The 25,640-nt window shown below is 38.4% G+C and overlaps 1 protein-coding gene across 1 annotated transcript in view; it reads right to left on the reverse strand.

The window, feature by feature from the left end:
* Window positions 1-1,005: 1,005 nt before the first annotated feature.
* Window positions 1,006-25,640, reverse strand: part of LOC139449365 (allene oxide synthase-lipoxygenase protein-like) — a 52,177-nt gene continuing 27,542 nt past the window's right edge. Inside the window, exons 4-15 of the mRNA XM_071230706.1 lie at window positions 24,492-24,589; window positions 23,727-23,859; window positions 22,499-22,594; window positions 16,577-16,673; window positions 14,059-14,176; window positions 11,239-11,331; window positions 9,659-9,719; window positions 9,038-9,143; window positions 8,630-8,721; window positions 7,141-7,314; window positions 5,274-5,437; window positions 1,006-4,630 (exon numbers count right to left, since the gene is read on the reverse strand). Of these exons, the coding sequence (XP_071086807.1) occupies window positions 4,516-4,630; window positions 5,274-5,437; window positions 7,141-7,314; window positions 8,630-8,721; window positions 9,038-9,143; window positions 9,659-9,719; window positions 11,239-11,331; window positions 14,059-14,176; window positions 16,577-16,673; window positions 22,499-22,594; window positions 23,727-23,859; window positions 24,492-24,589 (1,347 nt within the window). The 3' untranslated portion in view covers window positions 1,006-4,515. The remainder of the gene's footprint in view (window positions 4,631-5,273; window positions 5,438-7,140; window positions 7,315-8,629; window positions 8,722-9,037; window positions 9,144-9,658; window positions 9,720-11,238; window positions 11,332-14,058; window positions 14,177-16,576; window positions 16,674-22,498; window positions 22,595-23,726; window positions 23,860-24,491; window positions 24,590-25,640) is intronic.

Below are 25,640 nucleotides of genomic sequence, written 5' to 3' on the forward strand. Positions count from 1 at the left end.
GTCAAAAAGGAACTGTTGGTTGCGACAGAGACCTTATAATCTATTATATGGTCTCTGGTTGCGACCACAGCTAGGTACAATTCTCAAGATGTCTCTCATAAAGGGGCTAACCATTTGCTATCCATTGGGGAGCCTGACTTTTATTTTTAAAAATAATAATTTGTTTCTAAAATTGATGAAACAAATCATTTGTCCACTAGTTTGACATACAAAAATATCTGGACACTCGGAAAGATATAAACAAAAATGTCTTGTGGGTCCCCGTACAAAAGTTTGGCTACTCCTTCCCAGGAAAAATAATTGTATGTTTTGAAAGTGGTGACTGAAAAAGTATATGGTCTCGAACAAACATCAGCCCCCCTCCCCCCCCCCCCCCAAAAAAAAAATATGAAATGGTCAGTTCCTAATAACACATACTACTCAACTGTCGATAGGAAGAATCAGATATGTCACTCCAGTTAAATATACATGCGACATATTAAGTAATACCCACTGAAACGTGGAGTTGCATATAATCACGATTCATTCATCGAGTCCATCGCTCATCTGTTTCCAACTTCTGCATAAGAGTCATCAGAACATGACACCCCCACACCATCCCAACAATAACAAAGCACCCCTTCAGACCCTGGATGATATTTGTACAAAGTTTGGATGAAAAACCTTTTACGTTTTTCAAGTTGTGCTCTGGAAACAAAATAGACAGACAGACATTTCATTTCATATTCCTCTCTCAGTTTCTAAAATTACATCCCAAACAGTAATTTTCAAAAATATTTGAAATGGTCATTTGTATCTTCGCTCTAACATTTGTGATCTATACTACTCAAAATAAGATAAGAACCATCCGATTCTTTCCTATTACTATAGTTAATCTGTCATGACTATACCAATAAGAAAGAATCTGGGGGTCTTCAACTCTTTTTTAGTTGTATAGAAGAGTCACTACCAGACTTCCTTTGTCTGCTAAAGGTAGTCATCAAGCACTGATTTCATTCACTGCTTAATGCCACAACGAAGCTTACATTATCATTCTGTTACTAGGATCAATGTTTTTTCTATACACAAAAAAGTCCCGACTGGTAGTTATATAACAGTGCTGCTGTGCACAGATAAGGCATTCCATTGTGACAGTTTGGTCACATGTTCCGGTCTTCCAGCCTCTTGGTATCAATTGATGGCTTTCTTTAATGTGTGTGTAAGACAGCATACAATAATTTGCCTGACAGTGGAACTCAGGAATATAACTAAAGTACATGAAAAGAAATAATCTGACAGTTTTCACTGTTGTATAGTACGAAAGTAATCAATTCCAACATTTACAGAAATTAATAAATTTATTTTACATAATGTTTGTATTTTCAATAACAAAAACAATGTAATGAGATGTCAAAATATACATAAAAGTGTCATATGTCATTAAAAAAAATAATAAGCTCAAACAAATGCAGCAATGTTATAAAAAAAACATTACTATAAAAAATGCATCTACATTCGACATAAACAAGAATATGACATATTCCAAAATAGCAGCAATCAAAAAGAATTAATGAAAGAATTGAACACACATTATGAGGCTAATATCATTAGTTATGGTGTCTTCCTCGCCCAATATTTTTCTGCTAACCTAATATGACACCTTATACGGCAACTAAAGACACCATAACAAATTTATTTTGCCAAAAAGTTTACACTTTCTGGTATCCATATCGCACATTGTGCCTTTTATCAGAGGTTTCCTCATCGGGGCTACAAACAAAGCATTTGACAGCCATTGCTGATGTCAAAGGGAGACCACTCTTCAAACCTTAGAGGCTAAACCTTGTTGAAAATTTCAATTATAGTCTTTATAAATAAAATCACAAATGTGATCGAAAAAATAGATTAATGTCCTTGCACATCACAATTAATGATAGTAAAACACAAAACAAATAACAAATTTCGGTACCAGCATTTCCATGTGAAATATGTGAGGTGGGTGTTGGAAAATCCAAGATGGCTGTTACTGACGGTATATTATGTCAGTATCAACCATCTTGTTTTTTTATTGACGATATACGGGCTCATGTGGTCAGTAGTTCTGCTCTCTGATTGGTGAATCTCATTTATTATGGTGAGGCATTATAAATAGATATATTAAGTTCTAGAAACAGATTATGAAACTTCGTATTTGTCCATGGAACAAAGACAGGAGAGTTTTAGCTTTGAAAGGCTTTCTTCATGTCCATACAAAGTGATAGGTAAAGAATAAAAATATAAAAGAATGAATAAATGAAAGCATGTACATTACATCTCATTAACATGTAAATCACAGAAGATTATTAATATATACACGACCATGAAAACATATCTTTAACGAATAAAATAAAATAAAATTGAACAAATTGTCATGGCAGCAGTAGCCAGGGAAACTGCAAGGTTTCATTACAAGTTGTAAAATATGGGAAATGAACTATCTGAATAAAATGACAAAGTATATGAAATTCATGACAAGGAACAATGATTATCACAATAAATATAGAAAGACTACATGTCTTAGACAATTATTGAATGACTTATGAAAAAGATTTATGCTATGATTTAATCAATATTTACAACAGGGCTATAGAGAACTTGATGTCATAATCAAAGAAATGTTTGATATAACTAAAAAAAATATTTAGCAATTCAGTAGCAACATATTATTAGCGTAACACCTCAACATCAAATTATTTACCAGTACACTTGGTATACCTGGATCATGAAGCAAGAATATAGCAGACATTGCAAAAATTGTCTGTTTTTTAATGCAATGACAATGTCAAACTTCTATATTTCCTTCTATATTTATCTATAATATAATGTACACATATGCTGGCCATAACTTATTGTTTCATATTTCCATGGATCTTGACTATATTAAAACACATTTTGCAACCATAAATATTGTTTTACTATTATTTGATACACAAACGGAATTTAGTCAAAATTATATATATCTGAATAGGCTTATTGTTGAAAACAGTATAGGAAAGGCAATGCACATTGATGTAAAGCCGATCTACTCAATTGCATGTATAATTTCCAAGTCAATTACCATTCTACCATGAATATGACAAATACTTGATTTGGATGGGTTAATCAGAGATGTCAAATCACAATAACCATATCTGTTTTTAATATTAATAGAAATTAAATTTAATATTGACGGAATAGTTCTTCTTCCTGAATCATGGTTGGTTGGCATTTTGAAATCATATGTACAATTATAGGTTACAAAATACAAAGTTGTGGTTACTACAATATTGAAAGTGCAAATACATTTTGTGCAGAAAACTCAATAAAAATCAACTTAGAATGTAGATCATGTGTTATCAACAACAGAGAGTTTGAAAACTGCCATATCTGGCAGCATGTTCAGTTTCAAATTCAATTACGTAAAAACTACAGGTAACCTAGCTTTACATAAAAAACACAGTATGTTAATCTCTAATCTCCTAATCCGTAATGATTGCCCTTACACGTCTGTGGTACAAGGTAGGACCTGACATCCAGCATGGTCCATCAGCACTAGGAGATCGCAGGTGACGTAATGGTGGGAATGGCGGAGGCATGTGCAATGGGATGAAATATAATATATGACAAAATGGTGATAAATGCTTACTAAAGACAGTAATGATCATTATTACAATCACAAGCCTCAATGCTTAGATCAGATGCTACAAATATACACAGTTTAACCTTCATAATCAGGAATTCATTAATCCAAAACCCTACTTTCCTTACAACTTAATGGTAATTATCAGTATGTACCAAGGTCATACTTTTTTGACAATTTGGATTTTTTTATTAACTGTTTTTTTACTGAGAATGGTACTGTCCAGATTGACAAGGCTCAACTATATCAAGTAATGATCAAATGCTGGGACAACAAGGTCAAATATTTGCTGTGTAGACATCCACAAAATGTGAACAGGACAAGTGCTACTAGTATAACAACCACTTCAATGTTCATATAGCTCTAAAAACCGTCACAAGGATACTGAGGAAATATTCTTGTGGAAATATTCAAAGAAAGTAGTGCTGAAGTAAATTGTCCCTTTTCATCAGACTTTGTAAAAGTGAAATGTAAATTCTTAGCTGTACTCAGCTACATTGTATTGGGCACAACATCAACGGTTAGCTGTGGCCAGCTGTTGGGCACAACATGAAGGGTTAGCTGTGGCCAGCTGTTGGGCACAACATCAACGGTTAGCTGTGGCCAGCTGTTGGGCACAACATGAAGGGTTAGCTGTGGCCAGCTGTTGGGCACAACATGAATGCTAGCTGTGGCCAGCTGTTGGGCACAACATGAATGTTAGCTGTGGCCAGCTGTTGGGCACAACATCAACGGTTAGCTGTGGCCAGCTGTTGGGCACAACATGAATGTTAGCTGTGGCCAGCTGTTGGGCACAACATGAAGGGTTAGCTGTGGCCAGCTGTTGGGCACAACATCAATGGTAAGCTGTGTCGTTGAAGAGTATGAAGAGTCTGTGATTAGATGCTGATGGAGTTTGGCACGATGTCAGGGTCCAGATAGATGTAGGGGGGATTCCTTGTCTCATTCCGGTCTTTCACTTCCTTGCTAACTCCTTTCAAGTCTTGACGGAAACTGATGGAAAGAAGAACGTAGTCAGTAAGCTTTTCACAAAATGGAAAAGAAGAGAATGAAAAAGAATTTGAGTGAGTTGAAGTATAAAAAGGATATAATTTATTAACATTACAACAAACTTCATCCTGCATGGGCATTCTCATTGGTTCTCTGTGTTTGAAGAGTCATCTCCCTTTGCTGTCAGGATCTGCTTGTCATGGGTTCGAATCCCGAATTTGCTAGATTATGATCCTTGGTTTGTCAGACCTTACCCTTGCTTGTGGGTTTCACTTATGTGATAAACAATCTGTGCATTTCAGCACTTTCCCATAACAGTCTGACATGCTCTGACATACCACAAAGAGTCTTCAAAGCAGTGTTAAACCCATCTCACTCCACTCTGAGCTCAACACTTGGGCATGGGGGGCCGAGTCGTCTAAGGCGCCACCGTTCGCTGTGCAGAGTTGCGTCCCTTGGGCACGCAGGTAACCTATAATTGTGGGTTCGAATCCCGGTTCGCCCCGATTATGTTTCTAGGTTTGTCAGCACCATACCCGTGTTCTTGGGTTTCACCGAAGTTGTAAACGTCTGAGACCTGCATCACTTCAGGCTTTCCGCCCACATTAAGCTGACACGCCGGGATGTAACTGGACTCAACACTTACGCATCAACAATGTCCCTGGCCTTGGGATCAAAGATGTATTGGACCTCAAAGTCCCCGAGATTCTTGGTACCCCTCTGACTGAGGATCTTGGTGACAGTCATGATGTCCAGGGTCGTGGGCTTGTCAGGCAGAGCCGCGATGATGTCACTCTCCTCCTTCGGAGACTGAAACATAAAACATTACTCCCTGGTCACACATGAGTTATTCAACAGCTATAAGGTGACAGCAGATTCATAATATTGGGCATAACCAATATTTGTCATAAATATTTGCAACTGTGCTTTAACTATCTGCTTGAGATAGGGTTACCCTTAGGACTTGTTCGGATAGCTGACTGTCAAAAGGACATCTGTTGAAAAATCTAAAGATTTTATTTAGTGATGACAAGCAAAATACAGGATTTGTGGCTATGATGTAAAAGAGGTTGTGTAATCAAAGGAAGTATCGTTTTAAACAAATCTAAATGGTTGCCAAACCAGTTTCTTGTATACTACTCAAAACAAGCTATGGTGAGGCGAGGTAAATGGGGTTTAACATGGCCTCAAGATTTTGGCACTAGATATAGCAACATGCATGTACATATGAGTGTTGGTGGCTTCTTGTACTAGTCTGGACTAATGCTAGAACACTAAGATACCAGTGAGTTAACATAACATGAATACCCCACTCAGACACAGTATACTGACTCCGAGCCGATAAGTCGCTGTTTTAGCCCCTTAATGCCGAGCGCCAGACAGGATAACAACAAGTACCATCTTTAAATGACTTTTGGTATGACACGGCTTGGGATCGAACCCCCGACCTTCCGCTCTCGGGGCAGATGCTTTATCCACTAGACCACGGAGATGGTCAAAAACAAGTTATGGCTACAATTGGACGGCTGCGTGTTGCAAAACCCACCAGCCATGACAGATTAACTGTATTCATATTAAAAAACAGGTGTTCTTTAACTTCTTTTGAGTAGCACATATCAGCACTTATTATGTCTGAAAAATAATTCCTTCTCAAACTTTCAAGAAATGGGGTTTAACTGTTTGTTACATCACAATAATAACAAAAACAGGTGCAAGTTTACATCCATGTGAATATGTCCTAACTTTGACTTGTATTCCTGGCAACAATAGGCACACTTGTAACAGAAATATGGCTATGTGCATTTAATGTTCTTGTTTCTAGTGGTGCTCCTAAGGCAGGATAGGTCCCTAGTATGCCATGCTTTGATAGCTGATGAGGTAACATGTGACATGGCATCCGACCTTTTGATCATCGACCAGTCAACCCTCTGCATCCTTTTGTAAACTGGTGATGCTCATGTATATTTTATTAATGCTTCAATCAATCTAACCACCACTCTCTTTCCCCTCCATGTCAGTAGCAAGACAGTATCCAGTATTGTGCAACAGTGTATTTAGTATTGTGCAACAGTGTATTTAGTATTGTGCAACAGTGTATTAAGTATTGTGCAACAGTGAATTTAGTATTGTGGAACAGTGAATTTGGTATTGTGGAACAGTGTATTTGGTATTGTGGAACAGTGTATTTAGTATTGTGCAACAGTGTATTTAGTATTGTGGAACAGTGAATTTGGTATTGTGGAACAGTGTATTTGGTATTGTGGAACAGTGTATTTAGTATTGTGCAACAGTGAATTTACTATTGTGCAACAGTGTATTTACTATTGTGCAACAGTGTATTTACTATTGTGGAACAGTGTATTTAGTATTGTGCAACAGTGTATTTAGTATTGTGCAACAGAGTACTTAGTATTGTGCAACAGTCTATCCAGTATTGTGTAACAGTCTATCCAGTATTGTGTAACAGTCTATCCAGTATTGTGTAACAGTCTATCCAGTACTTTGCCTCTCACCTTGTCAACAGGAGGTACGCCCCTCATGAGACCGGGGTAGTTGGGGGGGAAGGCATACTCCTCGTACTGGGGAAAGTTGGTCGACGCGTGAGACACGCTGCACGTGTAGATGATAGTTGTTAGCACCATAATCAGCTGATCTACCGTCGTGAACTTCCCATTGCCAGGAACTCCCTGGAAACAATGCAATTTTCTCATGAAAAGTGAAAACATGAAATAGATACATCTGTAATTCAAGTCAGAGCACGTTAAACAGAGACCTTGGCCTCAGGTCAGGTGCCCAAGTTCAGTATTGGTCCAGACAAGTCTTTGGTCTTAGGATGAGATTGAAACAATGAAATAATTTTGGTCACCACCACTAGGGTGGTTTACTCTATAGTGTGGAGTGTGATGTCATTGTATCTGGCAGTGTGAGACATTGTTCATAATATCAATCACTGTAGGGCTGGGACGGGTAACTCGGGTACCCAGGTCGGGTGGGTACTGAGTAGGACCTGGGTTCCCACTAACCCGTCGTTAGTCATGTGATATATAGTTTAATGACAAAAATTATCCAGAACTCTATGGTTACACTACCAGTCATGTTCGCATTTCTTTCTGACTATGCACCCATTCCTTCTCACTTTTCATGTGGTTGAATAAAGATATAGCTTACGTCAACTTCAGTGTATGCATGATCAGATCGTTTAATACATGTATCTAAATACGTTTTGCAAGTGCTGTGGTAAAAAAAAAATCCCCTGTAGAGGTCCATCTTCCCGAGGCAAGGGAGTTAACTGACTTTAAAAGTCCAGTTTCCACCCTTGCCAAACTAGGCTGGTATTATGGAGTTATATTTTGGCTGGGCTAACGAGTCTATGCATAGTCCAATCAAAATTGCGCACCGAAATCGAAATCCGGTTCGTAAACTGTCGTGGAGATTTCGGTCGATTGCAGGATTTGCAAAGCATGTGCACCGCCAACTCGTTGTCAGCAGATATTTTCTAAATCTTTTCATGTGTTTAATGAAGGTGCTCACGTGATTTGATGCATTTCACGATGTAAGACTCGTTTTATCACAATATAGATCTTTATTATCGATCAGATTGTTTTGACTGTGCCCCACCATTTTGTGTGAAGCAAACACAAGTGATACGAGAAGTGGAATCTGATTCGTCCATAGGAGAGGCTTAGAAGGGACATAACTGGTAATAGCCACTGGTGGCGCTACGATCGAGCCCAGTAATTCCAGCCTAGCTTGGCAAGGGTGGAAACTGGACTTTTAAAGTCAGTTTACTCTCTTGCCTCGGGAAGATGGTAGAGGTCCTACCAGAAATGACCCGTGAAGATTTGGGGAAGAATAGGTCTTCAGCAACCCATGCTTGCCGTAAAAGGCGACTATGCCTGTCGTAAAAGGCGACTAACGAGATCGGATGGTAAGGTTCGCTGACTTGGTTGATGGCTGAAATATTGCTGAGTGCGGTGTTTAACAACAAACAAATCAACCTACCAGTAATCCGACGCCGCCTTCCTCGCGATTTTTGGTCAGTTCATGGCCCCAGTTCTGCAGTTCCCAGTCTCCACTGATTTTCTCGGGAGAATCTAAAACATCAAAACAATGTCACATGCAAATATAATTCAAATATCTGACTTCAAAATAACATATCCCACTGAATATGGATTTTCTGGCTTTTCCTAAACTAATCAAATAACACTCCTATAATGAACAGACAGCTAAAACAAACTGAACTTTGGTCCCGTGCATATGCTGTATATGTGCTCTTAATGAACTAAAACCACTAACATTAGTGGTCCCCTTGTGTTCGTAATAACTGTATAAACTACATGTACATGTATTACTTTTTAAGTATTTCTTATTCAATGGCTTCATTGTGTCTACTGGGTACTTAGGACTGACCATAGTACAGCTTGATATATTTCCCCGCGTAAGTGTTGATGGCCTTGTACAGCAACAGAGCGTCATCACGGAAATGGTAGCCAGGCAAAACACTTTGATCATCAAGCTGAAAACAAAACATTGCAGAATTCCAATTGCATAATCATAATTATGATTATTATTATCATCACCATCAGTCGTTTTATTGTTTATTTTTATACATAACCTGTTTTAACATTGCTGATATATAAGTGATGTGAGGTTTAATGTTAAGGGACTTTTTTTAAATCTGAAAATACTGAAAAAGAGTAATTTTGCAACATTGTGGATAACCTTAAAAAATATGTTATTTGTTTAATAATAGTTCAGCTCCTACTTAGAAAACAATATTAGATCTTGAAGCCATTTCCGTTTCTTAAAAAAACGCAGGGTCCCAGAATATTAAATGGCCAGACCCTTACCACCTCTTAACTGCTTAATGCACAGCTACTACAAGGGCGGATACAGCTATTTTTTATAAAAGGTTTAGATTCTCGAGATCCACATATGCACAAGAATCTCCTGCTCAGATGAGTATATACATGTAATACTTCCTAAAGCTGATCATAAACATCGATTCTAAGAATAACCCAGTATACTGACCCCTCTGCGTCGTAGATCCTCAGGGAGTGTTCCATCAACGTCCAGCCTCCACTGCTCCAGGCTGGGGAGACAAGGGAGACAACTCTTGCATTACTATAGTAAATATGGTTGATATTCAAACTACCAATATCTAGTGGTGACAAAATACGCAAATGCCATTTTTTATCTTTCACTAGATGGTTTACAAAGTGATTTAAATTTTAAAAAGTTTATAGATACTTTCATTCAACTGTTTCTCATTTAGGTGTTGTCTTAAAACGATACAAGGGTTTAACCTCTAGCAGCGTAGGCTCCTCAAAGTACCTTGAAATCCTATCACTACACTGGTTAATGTTCTCTTTGACTTTCACTGCAAATGTCAGTAGGTGTTTACGAAGATTCTGGAACTTGTGTCAAATAACTGAGTGAGTGAGTGAGTTTGGTTTAACGCCGCTTTTAACAGTATTCCAGTTATATCACGGCGTGTCAGCTTCATGTGGGAGGAAAGCCCCAAGTGATGCAGGTCTCAGACGTTTACGTCGGTGAAACCCACGAGCACGGGTATGGTGCTTACAAACCTAGAAACATAATTGGGGCGAACCGGGATTCGAACCCACAATCATAGGTTTCTGGCGTGCCCAAGGGACGCAACACTGCACAGCGAATTGCTGCGCCTTTGACGACTGGGCCACCAGTGCCCCCTGTCAAATAACTGACTACCAACACTAAACATAGGTTCTGCCAATTACCACAAAACTTGTTAGTTTTCATTGTTTAAAGGAAATTTAATTTTGATGTTGAAATATACGACAAGGAGTCAACCAAGTCACTGAGGCCTTCCAGTCTTATCTAACCTATGAGAACAGGAAGCAGGGTACCTCTTCTAACTACCTCTTAAGATAACAAGGCGAGCTAACCACATGCACAGACAGAAAATATTTATGCTATTTCAATCAGACCTACCAAAGAAACGCTGCAGACTTAATTATGGGAATTATGGAATATTGTTAATCGAAAAAGCCACACAAATTACAAACATGACACATTCCTCAGAAAGTGTGCATCATAGTGATTAAAACGCTGCCACATTTCACTGGAACCGAACACAGGCCACAAGCAGAACATGCACAAACTCGGTTTGTTGCAGTCTCCATAGAGTGAGTGAGTGAGAGAGTATTGTTTTACGCCGCTTTTAGCAATATTCCAGCAATATCACAGCAGGGGACACCAGAAATGGGCTTCACACATTGTACCCATGTCAGGAATTGAACCCGGGTCTTCGGTTTGATGAGCGAACACTTTAACCACAAGGTTACCCAACCACCCCTGGTCTCCATAGAAGATGTGGCAGGTTTTAATCACTACGATGCACACTTTATGAGGATTGTGTCCTGTTTGTAATTTGTGAGTTTTTTTCTACTCAAAGTGTGTAAAGATTCCATAGTTTGGTTGCTCTCTGCTGCTTTATATGGTCTGTTACTGAAAGGCACTGAATATTTTGTTATAAAAAACACATGGGGGTGACAAGTGAACAGAGAGATAAATCCATGGAAGACAGTATCTCCTGCACAACGCCCACGATGATACATGCCTATACATACCCTCTCTTAATCAGCTCGAACATTCCAGCAATGCCAGCGTTCATTGTCTTGTCCACCCAGCCTCCTTCACAAACCAGCATCTCAAGGCCACGTCTGAAACAAACCAGACACATCTATGACATCAAGTCAGCCTGCTACATGCATTTATAACCAGTCAGCTGATTGTTATAACTTTCCAATGTATATCCCACCCAGGCATTTGTCCCTCCACACATCACACACACTTGTCACCAAGCCACCTTATCTCAAAGTGTGGAGGGACTTGGTGCTGGTTCCCAGACAATGGCTTTTGATGGTCAATGTTGATGGCCTCATTTTATGGCGTTGACAGTTTGTGTAAGAATTGTTGTCTTCATATTAATTAGGGGTATAGGTGTCCTTGGTGTAAGGTCAAGGATTCTGTATGCAGAGTTGCCTCCCTTAGGTGCTAAGATCCAGTAGTCGTGGATACTGGATGATCATGGAGTTGTGATCATGATTATCTATCTGCTTCATCTGCCCTAACAAGTTCATCTGAGATAAACTTGTATTCTTTTTACCCAAAAAATAACTTTTTGCACCTTTTACATGGAGAGCACAAATATAGTTTTCTTTTCCCAGTTTGACATTTCAAATTCAACCAGCACATTTCATGACATATTTGTATAGTCATACATTCATATATTGACATTAATATACACTCAACAAGAATCTTACTTCTAAAATGACCGAAAACATTAAAATCAAATAACATGAATTTGTGGGTGGATAAATAATTTATTGAAGGCTATATTATATGTACGTGACAAGTCACTAGAGCTGGCAGAAGTAATGTGCAACATGACACGTTCCCACATCAGACAGTCGTCCATGTTAAATGTCAGTCTCCATACTTCATCATAAATCACAGATTTATGAATACATGTGTCAAACAGCCTCATATAGTGTTAATACCACAACAAGAATAATTGCTCCACACAAAACAAACAACGTTAACTGTCAGCATAGCCTGAGGTGTTACAGAACTCGGTGTAAAGTCATTTCCAGAACTGGCCAAATGCTGAATCAACAGAGATACATTCCCTGAACCACGCCAATATCCGGATCTAATTGGTCGATTGATCCCACACAGGATGATACAGACTTATACCACCCTTGAGATTTACTGCTTTTGACAAAGCATGAAAAGTTGCTGTGGGTTATTTGTCTACTAACAATTAGCTCCTGATAAGTAGCAATTTGTAGGGATATCGTTTTCATGTGCACACAAATGTAGTCATGCAATATTTCATTTCTGTTGAGCAATTTTTTTTATGAGGTGCGGAATGTTCTCTTAGTGCTATCTGCCTCGTCCTTGTTTGATCTGCAGAGTGACTGTTGCCAGTGTATGTTCACGCATTATGAGGATGTGTTCATTACCATATTCAACACAGTAAGCCCTGTCTCAACAAGGCCAAGACTTTTTTATTTCCTGGTTTACATAATTTTTAACATATAAAACCCTGTTTCAACAAGGGCAAGACTTTTTATTTCCTGGTTTACATAATTTTCAACATTTAAAACCCTGTTTCAACAAGGCCAAGACTTTTTTATTTCATGGTTTACATAATTTTCAACATATAAAACCCTGTTTCAACAAGGCCAAGACTGTATTATTTCTTGGTTTACATCATTTTCAACAAGGCCAAGACTTTTTTTATTTCATGGTTTACATAATTTTCAACATTTAAAACCCTGTTTCAACAAGGCCAAGACTTTTTTATTTCATGGTTTACATAATTTTCAACATATAAAACCCTGTTTCAACAAGGCCAAGACTGTATTATTTCTTGGTTTACATAATTTTCAACATATAAAACCTTGTTTCAACAATTCCAAGACTTTTTTATTTCCTGGTTTACATAATTTTCAACATTTAAAACCCTGTTTGAACAAGGCCAAGACTTTTTTATTTCCTGGTTTACATAATGCCAAGTCTTTTATATTTCCTGGTCTACAGGATTTGCAGAATGTTTCATTTCATGGTTTACAAAATTTTCAACATATGAACCCCGGTTTCAGCAAGGCCAAGACTTATTTCACGGTTTACAGAATTTTCAACAGATTCAAAACGAGTAAACTGAAAAAATGATATTTGAATCAAATCAAATATTAAAATCAAATCAATTTGTTTACTAGTTACTGTTAACCAAACAATTAAGCTGCCTATTTTTCTCACACTGCATGTCAAAAGATAAACTTGTCTATATTCCTAAGCACAATCAGTATGGCAGTATCATCCCAGTCAAGAGTTAAGGGGTTAAAAGATATGGCCCAGCAGTATAAATTCCCTTGTCTTGAACTGACCAAGGGTTCAAATCCAAGATGATGATCCCATGGCAAATACCGAATTTGACATAATAAGCGCTACACTCTAATAAGCGCCCACAGCGATATTTGCTAATATAATGACTAGTGAACAATCCCAATCAGCACCCCTTACGATTGATCAATGTACACAAGACTTATTTATTCGCGTATAATACGCACTCGTGTGTTATATGCTTTCTTAATTATGGGCAATATAAATGCATATAAATATTTCAGTGCGTCAGCATAAACCATGAAATTTACCTTTCAACTCTCTTTTTTCCACCAAAATAATATTCTAATAAGAGCCACCTATTTCTAATTTTGAGAGCGCCCTGGGCGCTTATTACGTCAAGTACGGTATGTTTATGACTTTGTGCTTTCCTCATTCATAGAGCTGACATGCCATGATATATACTGGTATACTGGTTAAAGGGGATTTAACTTAAATCTCTATAGACCACTGTCAGGAGCGGCAAGTGGGATACTCACGTGTTTATAGCTATCAAGTAGAGGAAGTGTGGTGCAAGGAGCTTGAAGAGAGGATGAGACTGAGACAGGTTTCGATGTGTTGCCACGGTGACACCTTCCATCAGCAAATGCGTGTACCCTGCAAAAGCAAAAATTTGCATTTCTTTCCTATAAACATCAATAAAAGTATTAACAGAACATATTATAACCAAATGCGTCTCAACAGTAGGAAAAACACAATTACGTCTGGAACTGGGACATAAAAAGGTTTTCAGGATGATAATATACTGAACAAAAAAAGTTATATTTTGTGGGACATAATTATTAAATTGTGTACTCAGTTTTACCTACAAAATAATATGATCCTTAACTTTTTTTTATTGAGTATAGGTGGTCTGGCAGTGAGAGAACTAAAAAACAAACATTAAAAAATAATTTGGCCTTATGAAATCTAACTTAACACTCAGCATAACATGCATAACTAGTTAGGGATGGTTATGCATTGTTTACCTATGATTAAGCCATAATGTTCGTGATTTCAAAACCCAATGAGCCATTGACCAAGTACCAGGAATTCAACAATAACTCTAGCACTGCCTTCACACAATCGTTGATCAAATTAAGGTGACAATACCCTCTGGACAATAACGGCCTGTCAATACTCCCCACCATCCCTGCTCAATACACATGAACAGCATTACGGCTACCTTCCGTTACGACCGAGCCTACCTGAAAACACCAGCCATCAATGATACAATCTCGCTCAGTCACGTACACTTCAGATACGCCATGCCCCAAAATGATTAATTTTTGAATAGACACAACTTCAACGCATCAGAAATCAATGCCAACAAATATCCTGTCAATGATCAAAATTTTAACAGCTTCATGTATTGACAGTGCTTAATGGGCCCTGGGAATTGTGGATTCCTGGAGTTGTTGTTGTATTTGAATAAAATAAAACAACTGCAAGACTGATTAATGTCAACTGGGTTCAAACTAGAGTTAGAATGCCTTTACAATGCATGTCCAGAGCAAAACCTATTAACAAGTCATGCTGGCCGCGATACTCTGGCTGCAGGATCAATAATGGATAGGATTGGTTCCAAGGGACATTACCAAAGTTTGTAAAGGGCATAATGTTGAGCATGTGCTGAAAATTCTATGAACTTTATATATATTGATGAAATTCATATAAAGGAATTACAATGAAACAGTTGACACAACAAGTGAAATACCTCCCAGGCTCAATTATTCCTAATGCTAGACCATGATCATCGTCAGATTCGTAGCTATTGCAACCGAAGGACATACGTACAGCCAATTCTGACACATCCCCATTTATTCAGTGTATCATTGATCCATTGCATGTCGATAAGCACCATTCACTAACATGGCTTTGTTTGGAGTCCAATGCAAATGACACACATTAAAATTATCCATCCATTTAAATTACACCAATGTGAGAGAGAAAATCTGGGAGTTGCAAAAAGAGATTGAGATTTCACATTTCTATGGTAACAGATCCAACCAGGGTACTTAGGTAAAAAGAATAGATATATTATACCCTGGATTATTGAAGATGGTTTGGACAATGTAAAACCCTACAGAAAACCACTTAACAAAAACAGTAATGAACTCTCTGAACATATGACATGACATCCTAGTTTCACAGGAGCGGATGTGCTGGGTACGTTTGATAGTCACAAGAAATGGGTTTCCTTCATTGTCTGTCCACAGCTTCCTTGTTGCAACATGCTAGGAAGTGGAAACATGCCAGAAACCTTCTCACGCAATAGTCTCTGCAATAGATGATACATGTCCTTCCCTGTTCCTGACAAATGTTTCCGATGCATAGACATACACTATCAGGCAGTCCAAGCCTGCACCACAAACACCAGTATTCATCAAGAGAACTATGCTTCAGAAGAACCATCACAACACATCACTAAACACAACCAGGCAGTCCGAGACAGCACCAAGAACACCAGCCTGCATTTAGAAAAATATGCTTCAGCAGAACCAATAAAAGGCATAAATGGTCTCTGGCACTATGGTCTAGGCCCAAACACTAGATGGGTGAGACTGATGACTTACCTGGATGGGTGAGACTGATGACTTACCAAGATGGGTGAGGCCGATGACTTACCTAGATAGGTGAGACTCATGACTTACCAAGATGGGTGAGATTGATGACTTACCTAGATAGGTGAGACTGATGACTTACCTAGATGGGTGAGACAGATGACTTACCTAGATGGGTGAGACAGATGACTTACGAAGACGGGTGAGATTGATGACTTACCAAGATGGGTGAGATTGATGACTTACCTAGATGGGTGAGACCTATGACTTACTAAGATGGGTGAGACTGATGACTTACTTAGATGGGTGAGATTGATGACTTACCAAGATGGGTGAGATTGATGACTTACCAAGATGGGTGAGACTGATGACTTACCAAGATGGGTGAGATTGATGACTTACCAAGATGGGTGAGACCGATGACTTACCAAGATGGGTGAGATTGATGACTTACCTAGATGGGTGAGAGACTGATGATACATAGCATCGCTGTTGTTGTACCACATCTTAACAAATGCCCATGTGTTGGGGGGGTCCGTCGGGAGGAATACCTACAAACAGACAACATGCTGCTGTAAAATATATACTTAATGAAACTAATAGAAGTTCTCATGGTTATGCTACCGGCAACTTTTTCAACAAGTTCACAAAAAATGACTAGCCGACCGTCTACGCCAGAGGATGACCCCAACCTTGGCATCAAGGCTGACTTTACTTCACCGCTTCAGTTTCTTAAAGGGAGACTCCACTCTGCCCAGATGGCATTCCTGGTCAGATCATTGGACTTTGGCGCGCAACCATGGAGGATATACTCCCACTTATTATTCAAGAGTTAATCAACTTTGACAGTTCTGGCAAGCATCTATTAATAATACCTCAACATTACATAAAGAAACATGGCATTTCTTACTCTACATCTATCCAACATGACAAGAAAGAATATAAAAAAATCCACATTTTCTTTAAAAAGCATCAAACTTACATATCTTAACTGGTGTATAACCAGATCGTATCTCCCCTATAACTCAGAACCACTGGCCTGTATCCACAAACCCCAATATAGCTTGTACTGGCTGAATGAGGAGGAACTGCACCATGGGGCAAGCCAGGCAATTGAAGTGGTAAAACTATTGTCACCAACCACCGTAAAGGCCTTTCATGTCGGTACATACTGTCTATGATTGCCCAGATCAAAGTCACATACCAATAAAAATGTCTGATGGAAGAGATTTCAATGAAGGCATTATGATCCCCATCCAGCTGATGGGGGGTTAATATAATATCAATCTACACAGTGGCAGTCAGTCTATTATGCTAGGTGACATTAACCCTTACACCTGTAACCATGACCTCCATTCAGTACCGTCAACGTCACATCTTTATTGATTAAAAAACAAGTGTCATACTTGACTGATGCTTTTGTTTGGGTAATGGCCATATAGTTTACTACCTTCAAATCAATTTTATGGAAAAATAAATGTTTCTAACGATTCTTAGTTGTAACAAAGTTTTGATTCTGATTATGGCCAAAAATAAAACAACTTACTGTCTGTTTTCTCTGCTTATTTCATATACATTTTTCTATAGTTTTGCAGAATGAAATGATATTCTCATCCTATATTACCTATTAAATTAACGCTATTATTTTGTTGTTATTTTTTTATTAGATTAATAAGTGCTGTATCCTATTATACCTGTATTAAATACTGCTCTGATAAAGTCGTTTTGGTTTGTTTATAAAGCAGATTAATAGTTATCAAAAGGGTACTAATACCTGACAAAATATCTATATATTTGGCACATTGAATTAAATACCACTATATTCTATGTTTCTTCTGTTTTCAATCAGTTTGCCCCAAGTAAGTTACAAGGTTTATAAGAACCATACAGTATTCCTGGGTTCACCAAACTGGTAAATGTCTGACACCTGCATCACTTCGGGCTTTCCTCATACATCAAGCTGGCACACCATGATATAACTGGAATACTGTTGAAAGTGGCATTAAACCCAACTCACTCACTCAGTCTGTGTTTAATACCATTCTTATGCTACAGGTCTGTTTTTACTAACCATCAGTATAATCCTAAATATATCCTACTCAAAAAAAGTTAAAGAACATCCGATTCGTTCATATTGCTGTGTCTGCTGTATGAAACAATAATTTCCACACTGAAAGGCATCAAACTTGAAAAGGCAGACTTAAGACATTTTCACCTAGATTGCAGGCCATTCACCCTAACAGTTTTATCAAGCACAGTTCCTGGAATACACGGCATGATTTATATATTTGAGAATGCCGAACAAACAATTAGAGGGTGTGGTGTAATATTGGGTTAAATCGCTGACCCAGGCATAACAACTACAAATTATACACCACTATGTCAACAGTTCTGCAACACCTCAAGTGCACAATGGTCTCGGAACATAACAGAAAATGTCTGGTGTCACAGTTACAACAGCTTAGATACCTGTTTCTAATAGCTCGTAATGAAATCTAACTCTCTGTTTCGCCAGTTGGTCATGCAAATCGGCCAGTAAGGTGGGCGAGGTGTCACCAGTTCATTTCCAGAAAAATTATATCCATGAGTTGACTTGTAACATCATAAATAGACTATTAGCCAACTGTTTCCATATCATAAATAATATATTTTTTCAAAAAATTATCTTCATGACTTATAATGATAAATAGAGATTGTTTTATATCATTAATAAAACAATTATACTTTTTTTTATTCCTACATGATATTTACAATATGGAAACACAAACATTCATAATCATTTAATGATTAATAAATAATTGAGGTTCGAGGCACTTTAGAAACTGTGAGTGAGTGAGTGAGTTTGGTTTAACGCCGCTTTTAACAGGATTCCAGTTATATCATGGCGTGTCAGCTTAATGTGGGAGGAAAGCCCGAAGTGATGCAGGTCTCAGGCGTTTACCACTTCGGTGAAACCCACGAGCACGGGTATGGTGCTGACAAACCTACAAACATAATCGGGGTGAACCGGGATTCGAACCCACAAACATAGGTTTCTGGCGTGCCCAAGGGACGCAACTCTGCACAGCGAATCGCAGCGCTTTAGACGACTGGGCCACTAGTGCCCCCTAGAAACTGCAATGCCTGAGTTAACTCCCTAGAGTATTGTATAGTACGATATGATTTCTTTCCTAGTTTGTTTACAAAAGCATACACACATTGATAAACCCTTATCTTAACTTTATGGGAACATAGATTACAGGTTATCAAGCAAGTATGCATACAATGCATCAATATATGGCGTCTATTAAAAGTATTTCCTCTTTGGTGACCTCATTTGCATATACATCAGATGTTGATACCAAGTATATTGCACAGGTATATCGCATTGATAACACAGTCAGTCCATTACATGTATCATACCTGTCTGTACACCCTGCACCTGCACTTGGGTGTGTACATGACCCTGTTAAAACCTGTACACCATCAACTCACATTAACCATCACACCGACACCAATCCCTCAAGGATTTATATACAGTAGGCTTTTAAACAAAGTGCCCTTGGCAGGCAACTTGGGAAAAATCATTCTTTTCTTCCAAATTGGGATATTTAAAGTTCCGTTTTTCCTAAATTCCTTGGTATTTTAAAATTGAATTTTAACACTGCATGAATGCAATAATGTTAAACTAAGCATTAAAGCCTGTTCGTCTATATTGGTCCTGTTATTTGTCAAATACAAGTCCCCTCCATAAAGCCTCAACATTAGTTACGGCTTTAACGACATCAATCTGGAAATGTTTAATTCCAGTTTGGGAATTGTTGCTGATATTTGCTGTATACATGGGGCCGAATATTGGCCACTATGCAGATGTAGATATAACCCAGCCCCCATTCCTGGATGGAGGAAAAAAACATGTGAAAATGCCGATAATTAAAACAGCAAGTCATCAAAATGGCTGTTTAAGTGTAATTGTTGAAGAACGTAACTCATAAATATCTACCACTGCATCGGGATAAAAACAGATGTTAAGTAATTTATTTTTTTAACGACATTGTCAATAAATTCTGACTTTAAATGATTTATGTTTTTATGTTTTTTATTAAACTATGAATCAGCTGCAGTAGGTAAATTGTATTTATTTTACATGATTCCAAGAAAGCGAAACCACAATCACAAGGGTATCACAGTTATCCGTCAAATGACAGGTGTGTAAGGTTTGGTCAGTTCCAATACTGGAACCTTAGAGAGTGGAATTCACACCAGAAGCCACTGTTCATGTTAGTTTCTGTTATCTCTGAATATATACTTGACATACATGTTAGGGTTACTATTTCTCTTCAATTTATCTTTCATTTATACACTGAAATGTCTGTTTCCATTTCTTGTAACTCACAGAGTCAAGCCATGGTGGGGCAGTGCCAATGTCAACTAGTGCAACATTCCATTGAATGAACCCACATGTTAGTTTTAATGCTGGCTGTCGCAACAAGAATAGGCTCCACATATTGGAATCAAACCATACCTGTCAGACAAGTGCATGCATTGCCTACTGGACCACCCTGTAAACTGTAACACTGCAGGGGTTGAAAAATACCATTGCCCGACGCCCGTGCCAAGTAAGGTTTAGATGTCGGGCGTGTAATATACGTTTTCTAGCATGCCCGTGGACAAGTAGATCACATAAAATGACCTGGGTCAAGTTTCACGCGAATGTAATCATGTGATCATGTTACGGTATTTGATTGGCTAATATTTTGTTAGTGTCCCAGACTGACAATGTAATTTGCATACAGCTACGCCAGTCAACCAATGGGATTAATACATTTCGATGTCAGGCAGGTCAACAACGAGAACCAGGCTTGTTTCATTGTTAAATCTTAGTAACACTTCCATATATGGCACAAGTTTCTTGGAAATTGTAATGCGAGGTTGAAACATTTTCCGACTTTAGATGCTTCGTTAGGCCTAGCTTTGATGAAATATAATTTTGTTGAACTACAACAAACGGAACTTTTAACGAGTAAAAGTATGGCATTTATTTAATATGTGTTTCTTTTCGTTGTCAACTAAAGTTCATTCAAGGCGCTGACCGTGGTTGCTGTAAATAACGGCGAGTTGTGCGATCTATCGACCCCTTTACGCACGATTTCGGCAAAACTGATCTAAACTGTACTGAATGAAATTTTAAATAAAATTAATAAAATATGCTACAAACATATGTCAAGGTACAAACGTGTTTTTTTTATAACCAGATAGTTATAATAGGATTTAATTGCGGAATTTGTTGATTGGTATTTCCGGTGTTGCGTGCAGGTGGTAATGTTTTTGCAATGGGGAAATGACATCGTGTCAGTGACTTGAGTTTACTAAATGTGTATATAAGTTTTGGGAACCATGTGTTACCGCACACAATAACCGAGTTAGCGATATAGTGAAGAGTGCAATAGCGAGGGATCACTGTAAGTAAATCTGTTGTTTCAAATGAGTAAGCTAGTAAAGGACAGAGTAGCCTCCCTTTGCCTCATTTGCACCCCGAGGGGTATCTGCAATAACAATTTATATTGCCATTACCGCACATGGCCGATCATGTCTCAGCGGTCTATTTTAAGTTTCTTTGGCGGTGGGGACGAACTTATAAGGAAGGCAGAGGGAAATTCCGAAAGTTGTATATCGGCAAAGAATAAGAAGTATGACGAATGTAAACGAAAACGAACATTCATCGCTGGGTGGAAAGACCAGTTTCCTTGGGTTGTGTATGATGACACAGCGAAAGTCATGAAGTGCACCATTTGTTCCAAGTACCCAAACATACACGCTTGCAATCGTAAGAGAACGTTTATTGATGGATGTTCAAATTTCAGAATTTTATTCTCAGTTCTGCAGCAGTAACATTTTACTGAATTTATTAGCTTGATTTTGGGCTAGTACATTTTAAAATAGGGCAAGTGAGAATGTTGGTCATACTTGCCCTTGGTCAAGTAACATTTTTAATAATTTTTCAACCCCTGCACTGTCTTGACAGTTTTATCAAAACAAATCCGTAATTGTTGTTTCTATTACATATTTGATTATTTTTTCACATCTTTTCATCACATCTTTTTTAAAGAGAGGGCTGGAATGGTCTCAGGCGCGTCAATCGCAGCTCATGGCCACCACCCATAGCTTCCAGGAACCAATGGCCATGGTAAAGTCTCAGATTTGCCCCAAAATAATCTCAGAAGTGCCAGCAGTATAGCGATGCTATTTAGTTTAATCAAAGTTCGAGGTGGTCACATTTGTTGTATTTGTTTCATATCATGGCCGATGGTCTACACTATTTTAATAAAGAAATATTGAAGCCGTCAATGTCTGAATTCTGTATCTGTTCTCCTACAAAGGCACTTTGTCAACTTACAGGATTGTCTGGTGCCGGTTGCTGGAACAGTTGTATAGCTATGGGAACGAGACGTTTGTTGCTGTTGATGAAGAACAGGCCAATGGGAGCACACAGCTGCAAGTAGAATATAGTATTGTCAACAGCGGACTCATCACTGAACGACATCTCTGACCCAGCCCACTCTTAGTCATACAACACTTCAAAGCATAAGGAAATAAAAAAAAGGAGCAATGAAAACAAATTAATCAACAATAAATTCACTGTCACAAGGAGACATATTCCTGGATTACTCTTATCCCCCAGCGGTTCAGCTGCTGCGAGCCATTATGTACACAAACAATATGACATTCAACTCTGCCAGACAAATATACCCTGGAGAGAACACTTAATTGACATCAAGTGGCACATAGAGCGTACAAATCCCTGACTATTAATATTGAACAATAGGCAAGATGACACAATAGAGACTTTAACTTTCCAATGCAATAAACGCAAATATTGCTAAAAGAACTGAATAATGTCATCAAATGTTACAGAATTAAGTATTTGTATATTCATCATATATTTTCGTAACCTAAATGTCATCTTTTATATCAGATTGTCATAAAAACCTGTTCTGCCTCAAACTGCCATAGTGACCGGCTCTGCTTCAAACTGTCATGACAACCTGTTTTGCTTCAAACTGTCATGACAACCTGTTCTGCTTCAAACTGTCATGACAACCTGTTTTGCTTCAAACTATCATGGAACCTTGTTCTGCTTCAAATCATCATGAGAACCTATTCTGCTTCAAACTGTCATGACAACCTGTTCTGCGTCAAACTGTCATGACAACCTGTTTTGCTTCAAACTATCATGGTACCTTGTTTTGCTTCAAACTGTTATGACAACCTGTTCTGCTTCAAACTGTCATACAACCTGTTTTGCTTCAAACTGTCATGAGAACCTGTTTTGCTTCAAACTATCATGGTACCCTGTTCTGCTTCAAACTGTCATGACAACCTGTTTTGCTTCAGAACTGTCACGACAACCTGTTCTGCTTCAAACTGTCATGAGAACCTGTTCTGTTTCATTTCAAACCATCATGAGAACCTATTCTGCTTCAAACTGTCATGATAACCTGTTTTAGACCTGTTTTTCCATGAGTATCTATTATAATAAATTATTTTCACTCTCTCACAATAACGTGTTTTACTAAACCCAACTCATTCACTCCTATGTTGCTTTGTGAATGTTAAATACTTACTACCAAGTTTGGTCGATGAGGAAGGTCCTTCAAAATTTCATAATCACAGATAAATAAGCGTTTCTTGCGGAGTGCTGTTTCTATCGTCTCTCCTTCCATCAATGGCTTGAGCATTTCATCATCTACAGCTAATCTGGAAGAGAGGAACGTTAACATTTACATCAGAAGAGCCATGCTAAATCATGAGAATTCTAAAAAATGATGTGTTCTCAATTCATTATCTCTCCATTATGAAATTTAAATTTTTCTGAAAATTATGTTTAATGATCAGTAGGGTTGAGAAAATAAAAAATACCCCAAATTTAAGAACATACTCATGTGCTTTTTAAAGATTTCAATGATTTCTCTTCACTAGGCCAGATCAATTAAATTACTTGTTTTACTATTGTTTTAGGCAAATAATCAAACAGTCAGAATGCAAAACAACAAATTCAAAACCCTGTCAGGGTTGATTTTAGGTTTATTTTAAAAAACAGAACACTTGACATAAATCCTTTCATTAAAAACACACACAGAAAATGCTTTATAAAAAAGCATACTTTTAATCAAACACTTTTTTTTGTTTTCTTCTATATTGCAAAATACATGGGGAAAAAAATATGAAAATAACATGTCAGGTGCTCTAGATTATATTAATTAACGACCAAGACGAAATGTAATTTTGTGTCCCTTGGGACTTAACTCCTGTTCTTATGTTCTAATCATGTGTTTTTAGATGATTATGCTACTTCTTTGGTCTTGGATCTCTTAAAAGGTTGAACTTACTTGTCTGGAATGCTTTTACACAACTTGATGAGCGAGTGATTGAGACTGGCGATCCTCTGATGACCAAAGTAGATGTCATTGCTCCATCGGTCAGCCCCCTGTACAAGCAAAGAAACACTGAAGAGAGCCCCTAGACGTAACATACACGATACCCTCTACACAACAGTAGACGTCATTGCTCCATCGGTCAGCCCCCTGTACAAGCAAAGAAACACTGCAGAGAGCCCCTAGACTTAACATACACAATACCCTCTACACAACAGTAGATGTCATTGCTCCATCGGTCAGCCCCCTGTACAAGCAAAGAAACATTGAAGAGAGCCCCTAGACGTTACATACACGATACCCTCTACACAACAGTAGATGTCATTGCTCCATCGGTCAGCCCCCTGTACAAGCAAAGAAACACTGAAGAGAGCCCCTAGATGTTACATACACGATACCCTCTACACAACAGTAGACGTCATTGCTCTATCGGTCAGCCCCCTGTACAAGCAAAGAAACACTGAAGAGAGCCCCTAGACGTTACATACACGATACCCTCTACACAACAGTAGACCTCATTGCTCCATCGGTCAGCCCCCTGTACAAGCAAAGAAACACTGAAGAGAGCCCCTAGATGTTACATACACGATACCCTCTACACAACAGTAGACGTCATTGCTCCATCGGTCAGCCCCCTGTACAAGCAAAGAAACACTGCAGAGATCCCCTAGACCTTACATACACGATACCCTCTACACAACAGTAGACGTCATTGCTCCATCGGTCAGCCCCCTGTACAAGCAAAGAAACACTGCAGAGATCCCCTAGACGTTACATACAGGATACCCTCTACACAACAGTATTTTGTTTGTTTGTTGTTTAGGCCGCACTAAGCAATATTCCAGCTATATGACGGCTGTCTGGAAATAATCGAGTCTAGACCAGACATTTCAGTGATTGACATCATGGGTATCGATCCACACAATTGGGATATGATGACATGCATCAACCAAGACTGCGAGCCTGACCACCCGATGCTCTAACGACAAGCATAGTCGCTTCTCACTGTAAGCATGGGTTGCTGAAGACCTATTCTACACAACAGTAGAGACTTACATCATGTACACCTAGGATTAACATGTGTCACGACACAGTTGCGTCACG

This window comes from Haliotis cracherodii, unplaced genomic scaffold, assembly GCF_022045235.1.
Source record: "Haliotis cracherodii isolate W230 unplaced genomic scaffold, xgHalCrac1.p SCAF_8, whole genome shotgun sequence".
NCBI lineage: Eukaryota > Metazoa > Mollusca > Gastropoda > Lepetellida > Haliotidae > Haliotis > Haliotis cracherodii.